Raw genomic sequence first — 20,030 nt, forward strand, 5'->3', positions numbered from 1 at the left:
GAAGAGGGAAGTGGAGAAATTACAATGCGGTGGTGGAGCTCGGCAACAGCTTGACCGGCTTGTTGAACGACAGAGTCGGCATAGTTCTTTACGGTGCGGGTAAGGTTGTTGTTCCCAACCTCCACTGCTTTGCTCATCGCCGATTTCAACCACGACATTTCTGCTATTCTTAGAATTAGGGCTCTACAGTATATGACGCCAGAAGAGAACAGAAGAAATCTAATGAAGCTACTAGAATTTTTTCTATTTTGCTGATATCTAATCAGTAAATGGGAATAGAGATGAAGATCGTGCTGGTGTTGTTCTTCTCTGCACAGCTTGGGATGGGAAGGAAATAAACCCAACTTGCTTTGCGACTTCAGTTTTTACTTTTAGACTTGGAAGACAGCCCCGCTTACGGACAAAGTTGTTGCTAAAGGAGAAATAAACCTTAGAAACAAATTGTCATTGCTTGTAACAGCTTATTTGGACGGTTGTTATGTATTGTTTGGTAATGTATCCTATTATAGTAGCGTATCTATCATTTTATGAATATAATATTTAGATAAATTATATTATTTGTGTTGTTTCATGCAATACCAATAATAAACTTGCAGTATTACAAAGAAAAATTATGGTACGCAATAAAATTATTATATAAAAAGGTAGGATAAAGGATTATTTAATAATAATAAAGGGCAAGGTGGGGAAAAAAGACAAGGTAACGATGCGACCATACAAAATCGATCGTTACATAAAGTGACATTTTTCGTCATTACATAACAAATATTGTATTTAAAGTAACAATATAATTCAATACAATAGGTAACAATCATCCAAACAAGCTTTAAAGATCAAATAATAAGAAATATACAACTAAAAATTTATTATTAATTAAAAATATTGAAGCTCTAGGGAAAAAACATAGATTTCTCCCCAAAAATTTGAAAAATAAACAATTAAAATATATAATCGTGAAAAAAATCACAATTAGAATAAATAGCTATTAGAAGAAATACACAATAAAAATAAATAAATCATTATTTCATGATTATGAAGTATTAACGGTTGAAAAATACTACATTTGAAAGATAATTTTTTTGATTTTTCAACATTCTCATGCGCCTAAAGCTTAGGTGTCAACTTTTCAAGTTATGGGGATAATTAGAACCAAAAATAATTCATATGTACCTCAAAATAAAATGTGTCAAATTCAGGGGAGATCCCGAGATATCATAGTTACCCTCATATGGGGTCCTCCTTTGTTATTTTAGTAGAGGAGATACGCCTATCAAAACGGGCTAGCCTAGCCCAATTCAGTCTAAGCCTCGTGGGCTTTTAAATTTAGTGGGCTAGGGCGGGCCAGCCCTCCATCTATATGGGCCCTAAAATGGTCAGTCAACCCTAAGAGGGCCACAGGTTAGGGCGGGTCGACCCTATAATTTTTTTAGGAAAAAATATTTCTTCAAATCTTTAAATATTTTTTCGTGACACAATTTTTTAATCATATGAACGAGTTCTGTTTATTTAGAGTGTACAAGAATCTTGATATTTGACAAGGAATCATGTAATTGAAATGCAAATTCTCTATATCGCTATCTCTTCTTTTTCTAACGTTACATGAATATTTTTTTAGTATTTTTCTTTCGCTTTTCTTAGGTTCACGAATTACTTCAATAAGTTTATATGTTATGGTTTTATACTTTAGGTTAAACATTATTTATTGATTTCATCATTATAGTCCATAAATTTTTTAAATTTCATGAAATTTGCTAGTGTTGTCAATTTTCTTTGGGTATTAAAACTTGACCTTTTACTATACTGAAGAGTAATTTAATAATTAATAATATATTAAAGTAACCAAACTAATCATTGGCCACTTAAAGTAATATTTTCTTTTGAAAAAAATTATTATTAGCCACTTAAAATTTTTCTAGTTCGTTGTAAATTAAGCAAAAGAAAAAACAATCTTGTCATACTACATGCATATCAAAAATATAAATTCTAGTTGATATGGAAGGATAAATGAGTAATCTAAATTTGGAAAATGGGGATTATAGTTAATATTTTTTTTAGTTTTAATTTTTTAAAATATTTAAAATTGAATTTAATTAATTTTTGGCCCACGGGCCGACCCAGGCTCAGCCTCGGTCAAGCCTCAAGGGCTAGCGGGCTGATTTGGGTCGGGCTTATAAGCCTCATTTTTAAATGGGCTAAAAAAATTCCAACCCAGCCCTACCCAAGTAGCGGGCTAGGTTGGACTGGCCTCACAGGCCAAGCCCATTTTGACGATTCTAATAGGAGATGATTCTTGAGAAATATCATTATCACTCCTCCCCACTTCCTAAATTGAGGATCCTTAAAATTTACAGGGGTACTATTGAGCTAGATGACGATTTTCTCACAAGTAAGTCCTTAAACTTAAGAACTCAACGTCTCTCTGGTCTCTTCTGCTTTACATGTACTCGCACAAGTCTATCAAATCAGTAGATTAAAATATTTACTATTCCATTATTAAAAAATTGTGTTGGTGGTAGTACATTTTAATATTAAAGTGCATTATTTCTTGTGAGGTAGTAGTTATAAATTGGTAAGAAAGTGGCTATTACTTTGGTGTAACTCTTGAAACCACTAATGATGTGATCTACCACTAATTACCCACCAAAGATTATATTTTGTAACCACCAACCCATGTTCTACTATTTTATTATCCCATTATCTTATTATTTATTTCATGGAAAAGATTATGTTTGACTAAAAAAGTGTTAAACCATTTAGCTAAACCAATTAATAGTGAGATAAAAGATAAATCTTATCCAAACATAATTAACTCTAGATCCAAATATATTGAATACAAAGTCGAAGAGAATAAGATCATGTAACATTTCTTAAGATGATTATCATACGTCAAATGTAAATGATAAGCTTACATTTAATGACGGGCATGCACCATACTCGTAAGAGCACAAGAGGTGAAGAGAGAAAGTTATTGATGACTTAGAGATCTCTCTTGGTTGATTCCATGATGATGATTGTAAATGTTGTAGCTAGGACCGGACTTCGATCCCCCCTTGGTGGCCTTTCCTCCCTCTATATATATTGACAACTTTCACTTTTGTCTAAGGGTCTTTAACCGGCGTACTTTTTCATGACTGTATCCTTCATTACTTGCCCACACATTACACCTATCCTGCGATGTGAGCTTTCTGACGGTTCGACCCCGGCAATGGCCGAGGTGTTCTTTGTTGTCGCCCCCTGTGGACATGACTACGGCTCGGCCGACCCCTTATTGTTCCTTTGAAGAACAACCATCTTATGGTCGTATTTTGACCCATACAGTTAGTCCCTCTGTCACTAGGGGTTGCCTCTTGGAGAGCTTGATGGGCGAACTCTGTTGATTCAAGAGTTAGGAAAAATCAGAACATTATGCGTTGGATGAGGTTCTTAAGGCGAGGTGGCGACGTGACGCTTCAGTGGTATCATCGGTTATGCATTACATCAGTTATGAGCTGAATCGTGCATCGATTCTGGGTATCATGAATACCCATTATGCACCATTATGACACACGTTTCCCAGGCACCGTATCGTTTCCCGTGCCCTTTCAGTTTTTTGATTGGCGGCTTTGGGTCTCCCGCTCAGGGCATATGTTTCTATAAATAGGGGGAATTGTTTACTTGACTACTGCGTTTTTCAATTTACCTGAGAAATAAACTTTGCGAATTTCCACTTCTTCTTACCCTTCATACTTTTGCTTTCGACAGTTTTGGGGTGACCTTTATTTCTTTTCCCTCACCGTTCTTGTTCACTTCGATCGAGAGAGATAAATGGCTGGCATTTCTTCTCAGACTAATAGATTTATTGAAGCTTCAGTACCGGAAAGTGACGTGCCCCTTCTTGAAGAGGGAATGGAGGTGGTAGAAGACAAAGGGTTTCCGACAATGGACGAGATAGTCACCGTCCGGGGAAAACGCGGACAGATTTTAACAACCCTGCCGGAGATGAACCGGATCCTATTCCTTCTACAATGGATGAAGCGGCGATTATGGCGCTCAAGGACAAGTGCGTAATCTCTCCTCACATTGAAATAGTACCGACGGCGGGGAGGACATTATTCATTTGCACCGCCCGAGGTACTGCGCATTTTACGCATACCCCTTTGTTATCGGGTACACACTTTCTCTCCCCTTTCTGTTGGTCGACCTTTGTCGCTTCTACAAAGTGTGCTCGGTGTCGCGCCCTCTTTTTTCCTTTCCCTCTGCAGGGAGAGAGAGAAGTTCGGGTTTCGACATTCATGGGGGGTAATAACTCATTTCCTTTTAGGAATTTGGATTTTTTGAAGAGTTGCCACCTAACGGATTATGTGCGTTAGGGAACCTAGAGTGATTTACTCTTAGACTAGTTTGCATTATCAGAGATTTAGGGTAATGGGCTCGAGATAACCTTGAGGGTTGATGCCCTGTCGGGAACAGAAGGAGCGAATCTCTTTCTCTTTACTTACGCAATTTCGGAAGAGTCTAGTTGATAGGATTCACTCACAGGAAGAATTCAAGTGAAATTGTTTTTGAGTTCAAAGAAGACGCCTCCAACTACTTAGGGGAACCCACTCTTCTTCCTTGCGTTCGATTAGGGGCCCCTGCCCTCCATTCTCTCAAGTACCTCTCCGCTTCCTCTGCTTGCTTTCATGTAGTTTATGGTGTTAGGCACCCCTCTTGGTCCATAATGGTGGGTCCCAGCCAAACTTATACTTATGAACCAGTCCTTTTATCAAAATAAACGATTTAAACACATACTTGCAAATAAAGGTATGTTTTGTACTCAAGTAATGAGACAGAAAAAAGAAAATATCTGAACAAGTTGCATATATATAAAAAGGTAAAGTTTAAACTTTGGGAAAGAGGGGTCCTAGGTTGGTTAGCTTACAGGATCACCCCACACAATGCCCGGTAAACACTCCTCAATGAGGGGCTACACGTGACATTAGCGCATAGTCATCATATCCTTACTACCCAATTCCCTCCCCTTGGTCATAGCCTAAAGCATTCTAATAGCCTTGATAAATGTCCTATGCGTGCACTACTCATCCCTTCCTCATGGCCCTGAAGGTATTTTAGGACCTCTACTTTTGGACAGTTCTTGACCATTCAAGGCTTTAAAGGGCAAAAGTCTAGGCGTCAATCAAGAACTATTAGGACTGCATTTAAAAGAGAACAAATTATAGGCTCATAGTCACCTCCACAAATATAACAAATAAATGCACGTCTTCAAACAACATCCAGGTATTTAAGAGAAAATCCTAGAACATAATATCTAGGTGAGTAGGGATTATACAGTATTGACTTAGGACAAAGTGTAAAAATCCTATTTAGCTTGCCTACTGATTTAGACCTGTTAAAATTTGAACAGTTTTAAATAACAAAGCACAGTTTCAGAGTTGCGAAGTTTAAATCACCCTATAAGCTTGCCTAAACACAGAATAGTGATGTCCTAAGATCATGATATCTACATTGATGCAGTAAAATAGTGAACAGTTTTAAACGGACACTTGAGATCCTATAGACATGCTTTCTAGTGGTAGTGAATTAAGGTAGTATTTGAAAACTCATTTAAAGAAGCGGACAGTTGATTAAGCCAATTTAGAATGAACTAACGTGAATTAAGATGATTTGTTTAACTAAACTGATTTTAAGTTCTACAGGCAGGATTTCTGATTTTAATTCTTATAGGCATGGTATCTAATTGTTAAGAGCTGATTTTCAAACTTATAGGCATGATTTCTAGTGAGACGAATATAAACACATGATGTAGCAGAAACTCAATCACTTTACACTCTATAGGCATGCTATCTAATTATAAAGTTGATTTTAACCCTATAGGCATGGTATCTATTATTGAAGCCATTTAGATCCTATAGGCATGATTTCTAATATTGTGAAAGTATAGCAAACATAGCAAATGCACTAACACAGATCCTATAGGCATGGTTTCTACCCGATTTACCCAATATATATATATAACTACCCACCCCTTTTCACTAAACACCCCAATGTTGTTTACAAATAATTATTACAGACCAGCTGAATAAATTACATAAACAAATAAATAAAAGAGAAGAAGTTAACTATAGGGAGCCTGAAACAGGCCCAAATGACTTCTTAAGTCTCCAATAGCCTCAAATGCCAAAGTTCCATAGTCAGTATCATGTCTAGGTATGTCAGAATTTCCTAAGGACCTCAAAGATCCCGGGCAGTGCTCACACCTACACCTTTTCTCAAACAATGATTGATTTAGGTGCAATGTGGAAAGGTCAGCTCTAACATGCCAGAGTTCAGAGAGATCTCCAGGATCTCAAGGCAGTACACATGCCAGAGGAGGCAAAACCTAATATTCTAGGAGTAATGTGAGAGTGTATGACATAGCTTTGTTTTGAAAATAGTACAGAGGTGACTTCAGAGGTAGAAAAGTTTTTCAAAAACAGGAAATAACTTAGTGGTAAAAGACAGTTTGAGAGGAGTACCAAGCAGCAGACAATCAATTGGTCATAAGAGACATTCAGAACACTTAACAAACAGATCTTCACATGGGGATAAAGGGGTTGTGACACATAAGAATCACCTTAGGGTACCGGGATAGGGATAGAGGAAACATATAGTCACAAACTACATGCAACACTTAGGATCTTAGAGACTCAGCAAATATTTAGGACATAAATAATAGTTTGCCTGTCGTGAACATGATTAAACATATGATAAGTAAAGAAGTAGGCAGGAAAGAGTGTAGAGTGTAGAACATGCATTGAACAAGACAGAATTTTAGACATTCTAGGCAAAGAAGTAAGAAAGAGTGCAGATGTACGCGACAAAATCGGAGGGTTCAATTTCTTTCTATTAGTTCGTTTCAGAAGAACACCTCAAGGCCTCGAGGATGCGAAGCTGCGATCGAGTTCCCTTCCTCGAAGCTCGTCGAGGCCCGGCCTAAAGGGAATATCGACCGAGGCTAGAGTAAAAATGGGGAGTTCCCAGGGCACGCAGCTAAGTCTGACAAAGCCGGCCTACACAAAGCCTGTATTAGGTACCGCATCTAGCCGTCTCATCCCCGTATCTTTGTAATTAATGCTTTTCGTACTATATTGGGATTCCCCTCCTATATAAATGGGATCCTTACCATTTTGTAGTAGTTGGTTGTTACTCCAACTATTCTACACGAAATAAATAATAACTCCTTCTCTCCTTTCTTTCTAATATATTCTCTCGGTATTATTGCTCGTATTTATTGCTTGCATACTTGTTCTCCATTTATTGCTTGTCATTGACCATAAAGAGCCTCCCTTAATTATATCCTAATTGTTAGCCCTTTCCCGGTTATCCCCGATAGCTCGAGCCCGAGCCCAGGCATCGACCTCGAGGCCCCTCATCGGTTAGTCTGAGGCCCGAATCGCCAACCCCTCGGTTCGATTATAACTCTACATTAGCTTGCATTTTATCTTTTATCTCCGCATATATAGCATCAGTTGCTTAACAACTAGCATAAAAACAGATCATGTATTTTTAGAGTCCATCAACAAATTTAATAATAGTGATTATTTTCTTGCTGGTTTCGTTACACAACGCAAGTTATCTTTCACACTTTTTCTTGTCCAAGATCTTCGATTTCAGGTCAAAATGTCTGGATCAGTGAACAGAGTTGAGATCGACAACCTTGAAAACCACGGAGAAAATGGTATGGTTGTTCCAATAGTTGGTGCACCACCACAGAAGCCTGATAACGCACCTGGACCGATTCCAGTGGACGCGGGTTCGCAAGATACACAGCAGGTCGACGAAACCTCACACACCAACAAGAGTATACAACATGGCGACCAACAGGAAGCCCAAAAAACCCAGCTCGGGAAGAACGAAAAGTTAGTCTTCATGTTATTTTTAAAATGTTGCAGGCACAACAACTGGCTATCGCTCAGCTGCAAAGCCACCCGAAGACTCCCAGCACAATAGCACCAGAAAGTACTCCCCCGGCCGAACAGGTACCGGAGAGATCGAGCAACAACGGATCGGTAGTCGATCCTGCCATCATAAAAATGCTTGAGGACTTCACCAAAAGGATTGAGTCGGGCGAGAAAATGATAGCAACCAACGATAAGAAGGTCAAAACCTATAACTTCAGGGTCGACCAAATCCCGGGCGCACCCTCGGTCCTAAAAGGTGTAGATTCGAAAAAGTTAGTGCAACGTCCATTCCCAGAGGAAGAGGCTTCGGAAACCCATTCCAAAGAAGTTCAGAATTCTAGAACTACCAAAATACAACGGGACCTCAGATCCCAACGAACACGCCACTGCCTATACGTGCGTAGTAAAGGGCAACGGTATAAAAAATGACATGATCGAGTCTGTCTTACTGAAGAAGTTCGGAGAAACACTCTCGAAGGGGGCCATGATGTGGTATCACAACCTAGCTCTGAACTCCATAGACTCATTTGCCATACTAGCAGACTCCTTCATAAAGGCACATGCCGGTGTCATCAAAGTAGTAACAAGGAAGTCCGACGTATTCAAGATTAAGCAGAGGGAGAATGAAATTCTGCAAGAATTTGTATCTCGCTTCCAAATGGAACGAATAGAACTACCCCCAGTCTCCGACGACTGGGCAGTGCAGGCCTTCACTTAAGGCCTAAATGAATGAAGCTCAGTGGCCTCAAGGCAGCTGAAAGAAAATCTGATTGAGTACCCCACCGTAACTTAGTCGGACGCCCACAATCAGTATTAGTCAAAGATTAGGGTTGAGGATGACCAGCTGGGAGCCCCCTCGGGCTTAGTATACCCAAACAGGCTCCTAGCAAAGGAACCAAAACCAAACAAAGAAAGATATCAGACGTACATCGAAAATGGGAGGAATGCCCCGAGGCGCAACCTACCTCACAACGATCGGAGAATAGATCGAGGACAGGATCCTCGAGGACTCATCAACAGAGCCAGATTCGATAAGAACGCAGGGCCAACAGGTGCACCTCACTTGTCGGAATACAACTTCAACATCGATGTATCGGACATCGTGTTTTCCATCAGTGAAATCAGAGACGCCAAGTGGCCCAGACCTATACAATTGGATCCCTCACAAAGAAATCACAACTTAGTGTACGAGTTTCACAACACACACGGCCACATGACCGAAGATTTCCACCAACTCCGAGAAGAGGTAGTCCGACTACTTAGCAAAGAGTATCTCTGGGAATTCCTTAGCGATCGAGCCAAAAATTAGTTTCGGGAAATAGAGGTGACCAAGAAGAACGAGGCAAACGAGCCACAACATGACATCCACATGATCATGAAAGGTATCGATGCCCCGCAGGAATCCGTAATGAGAATGACAAAAATATCCATCACCAGAGAAAAGCGGACCCGGGGATATATTCCCCAGGACGCCCTCACATTCAGCAAAGAGGACACCGAGACCTTGTCTCAACCTCATAACGACGCACTGGTAATCTCTTTCCTTGTAAATTTTATTCAAATAAAACGTGTACTTGTGGACCCAGGTAGCTCGGCCAATATTAGTAGGTCGAGGGTGATAGAGCAGCTCGGATTGCTCGACCAAATCGTGCCCACCACTCGAGTCCTCAACGGATTCAACATGGGAAGTGAAACAACAAAAGTAGAAATCATCCTCCCGGTCACCGTGGTCGGCACGACCCAAAATGCCAAATTCCATGTCATTGAAGGAGACATGAGGTATAATGCCTTATTCGGGCAACCAAGGATACACTGTATGAGAGCGGCATCGTCCACCCTCCACAAAATGATGAAATTTTCAATAGAGGATGGGGTTAAAACCATCTACGGGGAACAACACGCGACAAGGGAAGTGTTTGATAACTAGAGATTTTGCTACATTTTATACTCCTTCTTGCTTAAGTTTTGATTAGAAATATGTACAAAATAGTCCCAAAGGCTCATAAGTTGTGTTTAATTGTAGGTTTGATCAACAAGGTGACAAGATGTCAAAGATCAGCTCAAAAGGAGTGAAACTTGCACAAGTATCAAAACAAGACAAAGCTCAGACAAAGCAAGGCCAATACGGCCGCACACCATTTTGTGCGGTCCGCACAAGTGAGGTTCAGAGTGTATGATATTCAGGAAAAAGGGCAATGAGGCCGCACTGGGATCAATGCGTCCGCACTCGATTTAGTGCAGTCCGCGCTCCATTTCATGCGGACCGCTTTAGAAGCCTCCGCGGTCACACTCTATTCTGTGCAGTCTGCATTGCCTGAGTTCAAGGAGATCTATTTTTATGTCAAGAGCCTTAGTGCGGCCGCACGTGATTTTGTGCGGTCCGTACTAGCCCCATTGGGGTATTGTTGTCCAGATTTTTTAGCTTAGTATAAATAGCTTCTTTTTCCATTTTTAGGTCATCAGATAGTTTTCTCTTCAGAGCTGTGCTCGTGACTTCATAGTTTTAGCTGTTTTGAGTATTTTTAGCTACATTTCAACATTGAATCTTCTTGTTTCATTTAGTAATTAATTTATATGAGTTTTTCTTCATCTATTTCTTTCTTTTCTTCTTTAATTATGAGTAGCCAAACCTATAAGCTAGAGTTGTGGCTCAACCCTAGTGTGGGTAATTGATAAGTCTTGTGTTCTAGGGCTCGATTGACTACGAGTGTTTGATATTTAGGCTAATTTCATGTTTAATTGCTGAATGAGTGGTTGCAAACACTAGTTTGTGTTTAGTTGACTTGAGCCCTTCTTGAGAAAGAGAGCTTGAGTCTCTGAAATTGGTCCAACAAGGAATTTGGGTGTACTCAAGAGATTGATAGCCCCAATTAAAGGGTTAAACCTCGAGAGAGTAATACCCGACTTGAACCTTGATTGTTTGTGCAAATTTGCATACCCAATTGGTCTTGAGAAAGTCAATTTGGGCAAAATCACTTGAACCACCGAGAGGTGTAGAGTGGGTAAAATCGTGCAAAGGTTATATCATACTCTCCAAATATGTCAATCATGCCTTGGAATCAAGTATCCATCAATTGACCACCTAGGCAAAAGTCACTACCCTAGTGCCTAACCCGTAACATTTTACTCTTAGCTTATTCTAGTTTTATTTACCGTTGTAGTTTGATAAATGTAGAAGTAAAACAAAAACCCAAAAGTGTTTAGAAGTGTAATTTGGAACACATACCCAACTCTAAATTAGATAGATACCCGACTCCAACATCTAGCTCTTTGTGGAAATCGATCCCAACCCTAAATCGGGTAAAAGCTGCTTTGACCCTCTCTCTCTACTCAATAGTAGTGTAGGGTAGGCTTCGATCACTTTTTGGCACCGTTGCCGGGGAGCTAACGATTTTGGCTATCTATTTAAATAGTTTTGTGTATTGTTCTTCTTTCCATCTTTGTTACTAATTTGTTTGTGTCACAACTCAGGTACCAAATGGCAGCGAACAACGCAAATGACCCTCTTGGAAATGTGATTGCAAGGGAGGAGATAGATGATATCGGAGATGATGAGGTGCCTCTTGTACCTCAAGGACAACGTAGAGGCTGCTAGGCTAATGCTAATGTTAATGATAATATTCCAGACCTTCCTCTGCTACCTCCAAGAGTGCTTCCGAACCAAGGCTATGCAAGTGCTATTGTCCCACCCCAAATCCGGGCGAGTAATTTTCAAATAACCAATGTGATGTTGACCTTACCAGAGCAACACGGGTACTTCATGGGCGCTGCAAATCAAAATGCTTACAAACATCTCAAGGGGTTCGTGGATACATGTTAGGGGAGCAAGCAAACTAATATGTCCGAGGATGCTCTTAGGTTGAGACTCTTCCCATTCTCACATAGAGGGCATTGATTGGCTCGAGCGACTTCCCAACCATTCCATCACTACTTGGGATGAGTTGGCGAACAAGTTCATTGCAAAAAATTTCTCACCGGGGCATATGGCTACATTGAGAGATGAGATCTTGACGTTCAAGCAAGAGCCCACGGAACCTTTGCATGAGATTTGGGAGCATTATAGAATAATGGTGTGGGAATGACCCAACAATGATATGACTGAGGTGATGATCCAACAAACCTTCTACCGGGGCATTAATACAACAAACCAATGCATAGTGAACCAACTTGCTGGGGGCAACTTCATGAAGTTGTCGTATGATGAGGCTTGTGACATTCTTGACGAGATGGCTGACACTTTTTCTGCTTGGCAAAGTAGAGCCAATGTGCCCCAGGGTGACCCCACAGTTATCCATTTACACAAGGAAATACATGATCATGGGCAGGCTATAGCTGAGTTGACAACTACAATGAACTAACTAGCAAAGGCATAGTTGTAACAAGTTCAAAATCCACGTCAAGTGAATGCCATGGAGGGTGTTAACATGCTTGTCAACAAAAGAAGACAAAGAGGGCAACATAACCAAGAGATTTTGAAGTAATTTGATAATAATTGTGGTGGATTTTAAAATGATGATTATGATGAACAAAGTGAAGAGGTGCAATACGTGAATAATTATCAAGGCCAAAGAGGCAATTCTTCTAACCAACAACAATGGAGACCCCAAGGCAATTGGGGCAATCAACAACAAAGCAATGGTAATTGAGGGAACAACAACTAAAACAACAACTAGGGAAATCAGCACAACAATCAAAGCAACCAATGAAATTGGAATGGTAATAACAACAATTGGGGTGGTAATAACAAGGTGGATGGAACAATGGAAACCAAGGAAACCGGGGGCAAGGCTTTCAAAGGCCCTCAATGTACCAATAACCGAACAATCCACCCCCATTTCCATCTCAAGGTCCCAGTTCTTCTTTCAATGATATGGGTAGAATTGAAATGATGTTCGAACAGATGATGAAGAAGAATGCGAACTCGGATGCTCAGTTGGCTTCCCACAATACCTCTATCAGGAACTTGGAGGTGCAGTTAGGCCAAATCTCATAATCTTTAAATACTCGCCCTAAGGGTGCGCTACCAAGTGATATGGTAGTGAACCTGAAGGGTGGGAACAATCATGTTATGGAGGTAACAACAAGAAGGGGGAGAGGCGGTGATGTGCATGCCTCCAAACAAAAGCAGATTGTGGATGATGATGTTGAGTTGCAAGAAGATGAAGTTCCATTGGTGGTTGAAAATGTGATTGATGAAAATGTGAATGAAGAAGTGAGGATTGATATTCAAGATGTCGAGGTGGAAACTCAAAATGATATGAACCCGTCTCGATAACACATAATAGACATGCCGGAGCTGGTTGTGCCTAAAGCCAAGTCTCCTTTGCCAAGGCCACCTTCGCCTTATCTTTAAAGGCTCGCGAATTAGAAAAATAAAAATCAGTTTAAAAAGTTCATTGACATGATGAAGAGTTTATCCATCAATATGCCTTTGGTGGAGGTCCCGGTGCATTCACCATTCCTATAAAGATGACTCACCAAGTTAGTACAATAGTGCATTCAATGGCCCCGAAGCTTGAAGATCCCGGTACATTCACCATTCCTTGCACCATTGGGAGTGAGGATTTTGATAAAGCTCTATGTGATTTGGGGGCTAGTATTAATTTGATGCCCTATTCTGTTTTCAAGACTTTGGATATTGGGAAGCCAAGGCCGACTTCCATGAGATTACAAATGACAGATAGAATGATGAAGAGACCATTGGGTATTATTGATGATGTGCTTGTCCGAGTGGACAAATTTATCTGGCCAGCTAACTTTGTGATATTGGACTGCGAGGTGGACTATTAAGTTCCTATCATATTGGGAAGACCTTTCCTAGATACGGGGAAGGTCTTAATTGATGTGGAAGCAGGGGAACTCACCTTTCGGGGGGAGGGTGATGAAAAAGTGGTCTTTCATGTGTGCAAATCAATGAAGCAGCCCAACAACACCGAGGTGTGCTCTTTTATGGACCTCGTCACAGCAGTGATAATTGATGATACCAGTGCAATGATCAATATGAAGGACCCATTGGAGGCCGTATTGTTGAATCTTAATGTCAATGAGGATGCAAGCCGAGTGAAGTGCGTGAATGCTTTACATGGAATGGGTTCTTACTCTTATGAGCCTAGGAAATTATCTTTGGATCTCGAGAATAGAAAGACTCCACCAACAAAACCTTCAATTGAGGAGCCTTCGGTGTTGGAGTTGAAACCGTTGCCTCCACACCTCAGGTATGAGTTCTTAGGCTCAAATTCTACTTTGCCAGTTATTCTTTCTTCTTGCCTTACTAACATGCAGGTTTATGCCACTTTGGCGGTGCTTCAAAAGAGGAAAAAGACTTTAACTGATATTCGGGGAATAAGCCCTGCTTTCCGTATGCACAAGATTATTCTGGAAGATGATGTAAAGCCCTCCTTGGAGCATCAAAGGAGGTTGAACGAGGCAATGTAAGAAGTTGTGAAAAAGGAAGTGATCAAGTGGTTGGATGACGAGGTTGTGTACCCCATCTCTGATAGCTCTTGGTCTTCACTGGTGCAATGTGTACCGAAGATGGGTGGCATGACCGTGGTTACAAATTCACAAAATGAGTTGATTCCTACAAGAACTATTACCGGTTTGAGGTTATACATGGACTACCGCAAGTTGAATAAAGTGACACACAAGGATCACTTTCCTTTGCCTTTTCTTGATCAGATGTTGGATCGACTTGCTGGGCGTGCCTTCTATGTTTCTTGGATGGGTATTCTTGGTACAACCAAATCTTGATTGCTCTGGAAGATCAGGAGAAGACCACATTCACTTATCCATATAGCACTTTTGCCTTTTCTAGGATGCCTTTTGGGTTGTGTAATGCACCGACTACATTTTAGCGGTGTATGATGGCCATTTTCACCGATATAGTGGAAGACATTTTGGAGGTGTTCATGGATGACTTTAGTATTGTGGGGGATTCATTTGATGAGTGCTTGAAGAATCTTGATAGAGTTTTAGCCCATTGTGAAGAAACCAATCTTGTCCTCAATTGGGAGAAATGCCACTTTATGGTGGAAGAAGGAACAGTTCTTGGGAATAAAATTTCAAAGCATGGTATTGAGGTAGATAAAGTAAAGATCGATGTAATTTCAGGGCTCTCTCCCCCTACATCCGTCAAGGGAGTTCAAAGTTTTCTTGGGCATATGGGGTTCTACCGGAGATTTATCAAAGACTTTTCGAAGGTAGTGAATCCCTTGTGCAAGTTGTTGGAAAAAGATGCTAAATTAATATTTGATGAAAAGTGTATGCAAGCCTTTGAACTTCTCAAGCATAAGTTGACCACTACTCATATCATTACTGCACCTAATTGGAGCTTACCCTTTGAGCTCATGTGTGATGCGAGCGATGTTGCGGTTGGGGCGGTTTTGGGTCAAAGAGTGAACAAAATATTTTATCCAGTGTACTATGCGATCAAGACAATGAATGATGCTCAAGTGAACTACACGGTGACCGAGTAAGAACTTTTGGCTATTGTGTTCGCAATGGAAAAATTCCTGTCGTATCTTATGGGTGCTAAGGTTATTATTCATACCAACTATGCCGCACTCCGGTACTTGATAACTGTCACACCTCCTTTTTCATACCCGCGCAGGCACAAGGGAGTTTTTTCCAATTAAAGGACAATCGAAACGGGATTGGTTTTTTTTATTTCAGAGTCGTCACTTGGGAGTTTTAGGGTGTCCCAAGTCACCAATTTTAATCCCGAACTGAGGAAAATAATGACTCTATATTATAGTCTGCGTACCAGAAATCCGGACAAGGAATTCTGTTAACCCGGGAGAAGGTGTTAGGCATTCCCGAGTTCTGTGGTTCTAGCACGGTCGCTCAACTGTTATACTCGGCTTATTTATCTGATTTTAAATACAATTATGAACCATGTGCAAATTTTATCTTTTACCGCTTTATTATCATTATTTTTTAGGAATGTGAACATCGCTAAAAAAACATGTCTTTGGACTGCGTCACATGAAATGCACCCACAATCCGGAACATATTTTATTTGACGTTTTGGGATTTGGATTTGGGTCGCATGAAATGCACACCCAAGTTTAAGAAAATAGATTATTAAATACGCACCTAAAGAAACTATCGTGTTATTATTTTGGGAGGGCCGTGAAATTCGCTAAACGGCACGTCCCGAATTCTAAATACTTTGATATATACATACAATAGAGGGCCCCACAACTTTTGTACATTTTGTTCGTCGAGGCTCGTCTCATCCTTGTTTTTAAAGGGATATCCTATAGCAACTACGTTTCTTGTCGCGCTTGTCTCTACTAATTGAAAACAGTAGATAGCCCTAGTTAATTACATGCTTGCAAGTTATCTATAACAGAATTCCGAGTGCTTGTGCAAAATCAGAAGCACGGCCACGTACACAGTCAGCCGAGCAAAAATTAAGGGCCCAAATCCAGCCCATGCGTGATGGACCAGACCTGGGCTATTGTTTGTTCGATGCGGTCCTGCTTGGTCTGTTTCGACCTGGGTTCGACCTTCGTGAGGTTGAGATTGCAAGCTCTGTGTTCTTTATCTTAAAACATGGTTTACCAGTTATATGAAGCAGTTTATCAGAAGGGAAAGAACTTAACTAGTACTGTACGATTTTAATGCTTGGCATACATTACAGAATTATACTACACCAGTAAGCTAAATCTAAGATACAACCTAATGCATTGGGCATACTTTTATCACCAACCTATATACACAGTCTAACATTCAACTACCATACATTGACATTTATTAGGCATGAGGACTATCTCCAGTATCCAAAACAAGAATGTAAACTATTATACATTATATGAGGCCTAACATAATAGTCTATGCATATATAAGCATCTGCAGATCTTCTCTTTTACATTCATGCTCAAACCTTTCAAGTTACAGTGGTAGTATATTTGTGTACCTGGTATAGAGGAGCAAAAGAAGAAGAAAGATGATCAGCTGAGTGGTACACAGCAAGCACAGCAGCAGGTAAACAACACAACACAGCAACAACCAAAACAGCCACAATGGAGAAGCTCAACAAGTGATCGAGCAATGGACAGACAATCCTAGAAAAACAGAGCAGGAAACAGCAGCCCAGAATGTTGAATGTAACAGCAATCCAGTGATCCCAATAACCCCAAAAGCTCAACAAATAACCACTACAGTTCCGATAGTCAAAAACTCAAACCAACAGTACACAAAAAGCTCAGTGTAGTAACAATCACAGCAGAAGAACACAGACTTCTCTTAATGGAACAAATAACAATCCCAGTTAGGATAACCAACTTGGTTTCTTTGTGCAGTTTTTGGACAATGTTCAATTACAGTATTTCTGAAAATTTCCTTCTGTTTTTTTTTTTCAGTTTTCTTCAACTCACAAGACCTCTCCTCAAGACTAAAATTTCCAGCCCCTTCTAAGTTCTGAAATAGCCTATTTATAAGCCAAACAACCAGTGCAGTCAAGCTGCCTGGATCCTCCCAATTGCAGACTGTCCATCCCTATTAAATCCCATGCCTAAGCATCTTTTGATGCCAGCCATTTTGTTCCCCACGCCTGGCTTATTCCCTTTGTTCAAGAGTTATGGGTTCATTTAAGTATTCATTTTAAACCCCATACTCTAGTGTCTTGTTCCCCATTGGCATTAGTTTAATCCCAAATTAGTACCCTACTTGTCAGCTCATTTAAACTAAGCTTTTCTGTTCTTTTCAAACCCCAGACTACCCCTGTTAAACTCTGATTATTACTTCTCTAAACCCATTGTAGCATCAGGGTATTTTGAACTTCTGAAAGTTCAAATTCAAGACTGCCCTAGCCTGATTCTTTTAATTTGTTTACAATGCAGTTATAAGCTAGTAGTCACATCTAATGTCAAGCATCCAATTAACGATCAACAGGTTCATTCACTTACGTGAAGTTGTACGAATTAGAATATTTGAACATTCAGTCGTAGGATGTTAATCGACGACATTTATCAAGTCGACTATACTAATTATAATAGGTAACAATCAGTCGTTCATATAAACAAATACATATAGGGACCTAAAGGGCTTCAGACAACTTTGGTCAATCACTGGGAACCTATATAAATTATTTATGCGACGACTATCCTAATCGGACATGTTTACCACAGGATACGTTCAAATCATACACAGAAAACAATCGACCAAATAAAAAGGTCTTTGGCAGAGATGGAAGAAATTAAGAAAACTATCAGACAATAACAAACAGTCACAACAAGGCATGCTAACAACTCAAACAAAACTAAAACAAAGAAAAGAGAAAACTTACTGAAAAAGTTTAAACCAAACTGACCCAAATCCGACTTAGCTTTGACCATTTGAGGCCGAACAAACTTTAATCAGGGTGTTCTCACACGAGAACACCTTGATTAAGGTCTATTAGACCTCAAACCCCTGTTAAGACCGGCCGGATTCCAAGGCTATTAGTGTTCTAGGTTTTGGATCTTCAGATCTGGTTTTTTCGGAGTTGTGGGTAGATTCGGACCAAACCAAGCTTGGTTTGGTCACGAGGGAGGTCATGGGAGTGTCTGGTACGAAGATGGTGAGGTTTGGTATAGATCGAGTTTTGTCTTGAATCTTCAAATCCAGATTCGAGACGATGGGAGGTGATTCGAGGCTAGGGAGTAACAGATCCATGTTCAGGACAGCGAGGTGGTCCTAGGGTGTTCAGGAGGAGGTCACCGGCGTTCATGCCGCCGGGTTCTGGTGAAAGACATATCAGGGCGGCTGCTAGGGTTTGGGGGTTCAAGGCTTGGGGAAGGAGATGAGTGAGGGGGGGGGGGGGGGTTCGGATAGGGGGCGTGGGGTGTGAGGGAAGGTTTATATACGGCGTAGAGGATTGGATCCAGGCCGTTAGATCATCTGATCTCAACGGCTGGGATCTGATGGTGAGGGGTGAGACGAGGTCGTTTGGCATTAAAACGGGGTCGTTTGGGTTTAAGTGATGGATTGGGTTGCACCGGCTAAATAGGTCGGGTTACGGGTGCTGAGGTGGACTGTTGGATTAGTGTGGTTGAACGGCTCAGATCAGACGCATGATGTGGCGTCGTTTTGGGAGGTGCCTGGGCAAGCCTGGTTTGGACCGGGTCCTTGGACGTGGTTTTGGGCCTATTTTGTTTCATTTCTTGGGCCCAAATCAATTTTTATCACTTTTCTTTGTTTTCTGATTTTAAAACAAAAATGAAAAATAACAAATAAATAATAAAACAAATGAAATTAAAACAAACAACAATGTAACACTTCAACACCATTATCACGCCAAATTAAAATGTTTAAGCAAGTTAAATCACAACCTAGAACGGACGATGCACATATATTTTTGAATTTTCTTTTAACGACCGAATTACGGTTTAACTACCATGACACACATGTTTTGTATTTTGTTCGATAACATTAAATAATAATAATAAAAAGAACATGGACAGAACCGCAAATGACCAATAACACATGTTATGCAAAGTCGAAAATTTGTAAAGCGCGGCCATTTGTCACTATTTTTGCTTGCTTTTTTTCTTTTGGAGTGATTGTTCGTGAAGCAAAAATCACGTGCTTACAGCTGCCCCTCTTTGCCCGAAGACACGAAGGGTTTTCGCGCAAAGATAAAGCGGGCGATTTTTGCTCGTCCGAGTACTCCGTGTGAAGCATTTTTTGAAAAAGATTTGACCGAACCTTTGCTTCAGAGGTTTCCTACATATCCTGGGTTGAACAGGAATCAGGTCAATGTAGTTCGGGAAACTTTGGTAGCTGGGACTGCCGTGTGACTGTAGTGTTCGCTGTTGTTGTACGTTGTTGCATGCTGCTGTAGGATGCTACCGCTCACCGATCTCCTTGTTACATTTTCTGAAAGGAAAAACAAGAAGCTAAGCTACACTATGGATCATGAGGTCTCATCTATCTTCAACTTGTTCTTGTTGCCTTGCTTTCTTGTCGGCTAACGCTTTCCTCCGGTGCCTTTATTTTGTGAACTTGGGGGATGATACTGGTCCTTCGCCTTTTCTGAATGCCAGTTTTCATCACTTCGCTTGATCTGCTGGGAACATGGCCCTCTTCTTTAAGCCTTTCAATGGTTTCTTCAGTGGTATGGCTTTC

At 40.5% G+C, this 20,030-nt stretch overlaps 1 protein-coding gene across 4 annotated transcripts in view; it reads right to left on the reverse strand.

The window, feature by feature from the left end:
* LOC107762325 (uncharacterized) overlaps positions 1–478 on the reverse strand; it is a 36,201-nt gene extending 35,723 nt beyond the window's left edge. For all 4 annotated transcript variants that reach the window (XM_075241241.1, XM_075241207.1, XM_075241186.1 and 1 more), the window contains exon 1: positions 24–478. In XM_075241241.1, the coding sequence (XP_075097342.1) occupies positions 24–158 (135 nt within the window). In that variant the 5' untranslated portion in view covers positions 159–478. The remainder of the gene's footprint in view (positions 1–23) is intronic.
* Positions 479–20,030: the final 19,552 nt, after the last annotated feature.

Source organism: Nicotiana tabacum, chromosome 1 (genome assembly GCF_000715075.1).
Source record: "Nicotiana tabacum cultivar K326 chromosome 1, ASM71507v2, whole genome shotgun sequence".
NCBI lineage: Eukaryota > Viridiplantae > Streptophyta > Magnoliopsida > Solanales > Solanaceae > Nicotiana > Nicotiana tabacum.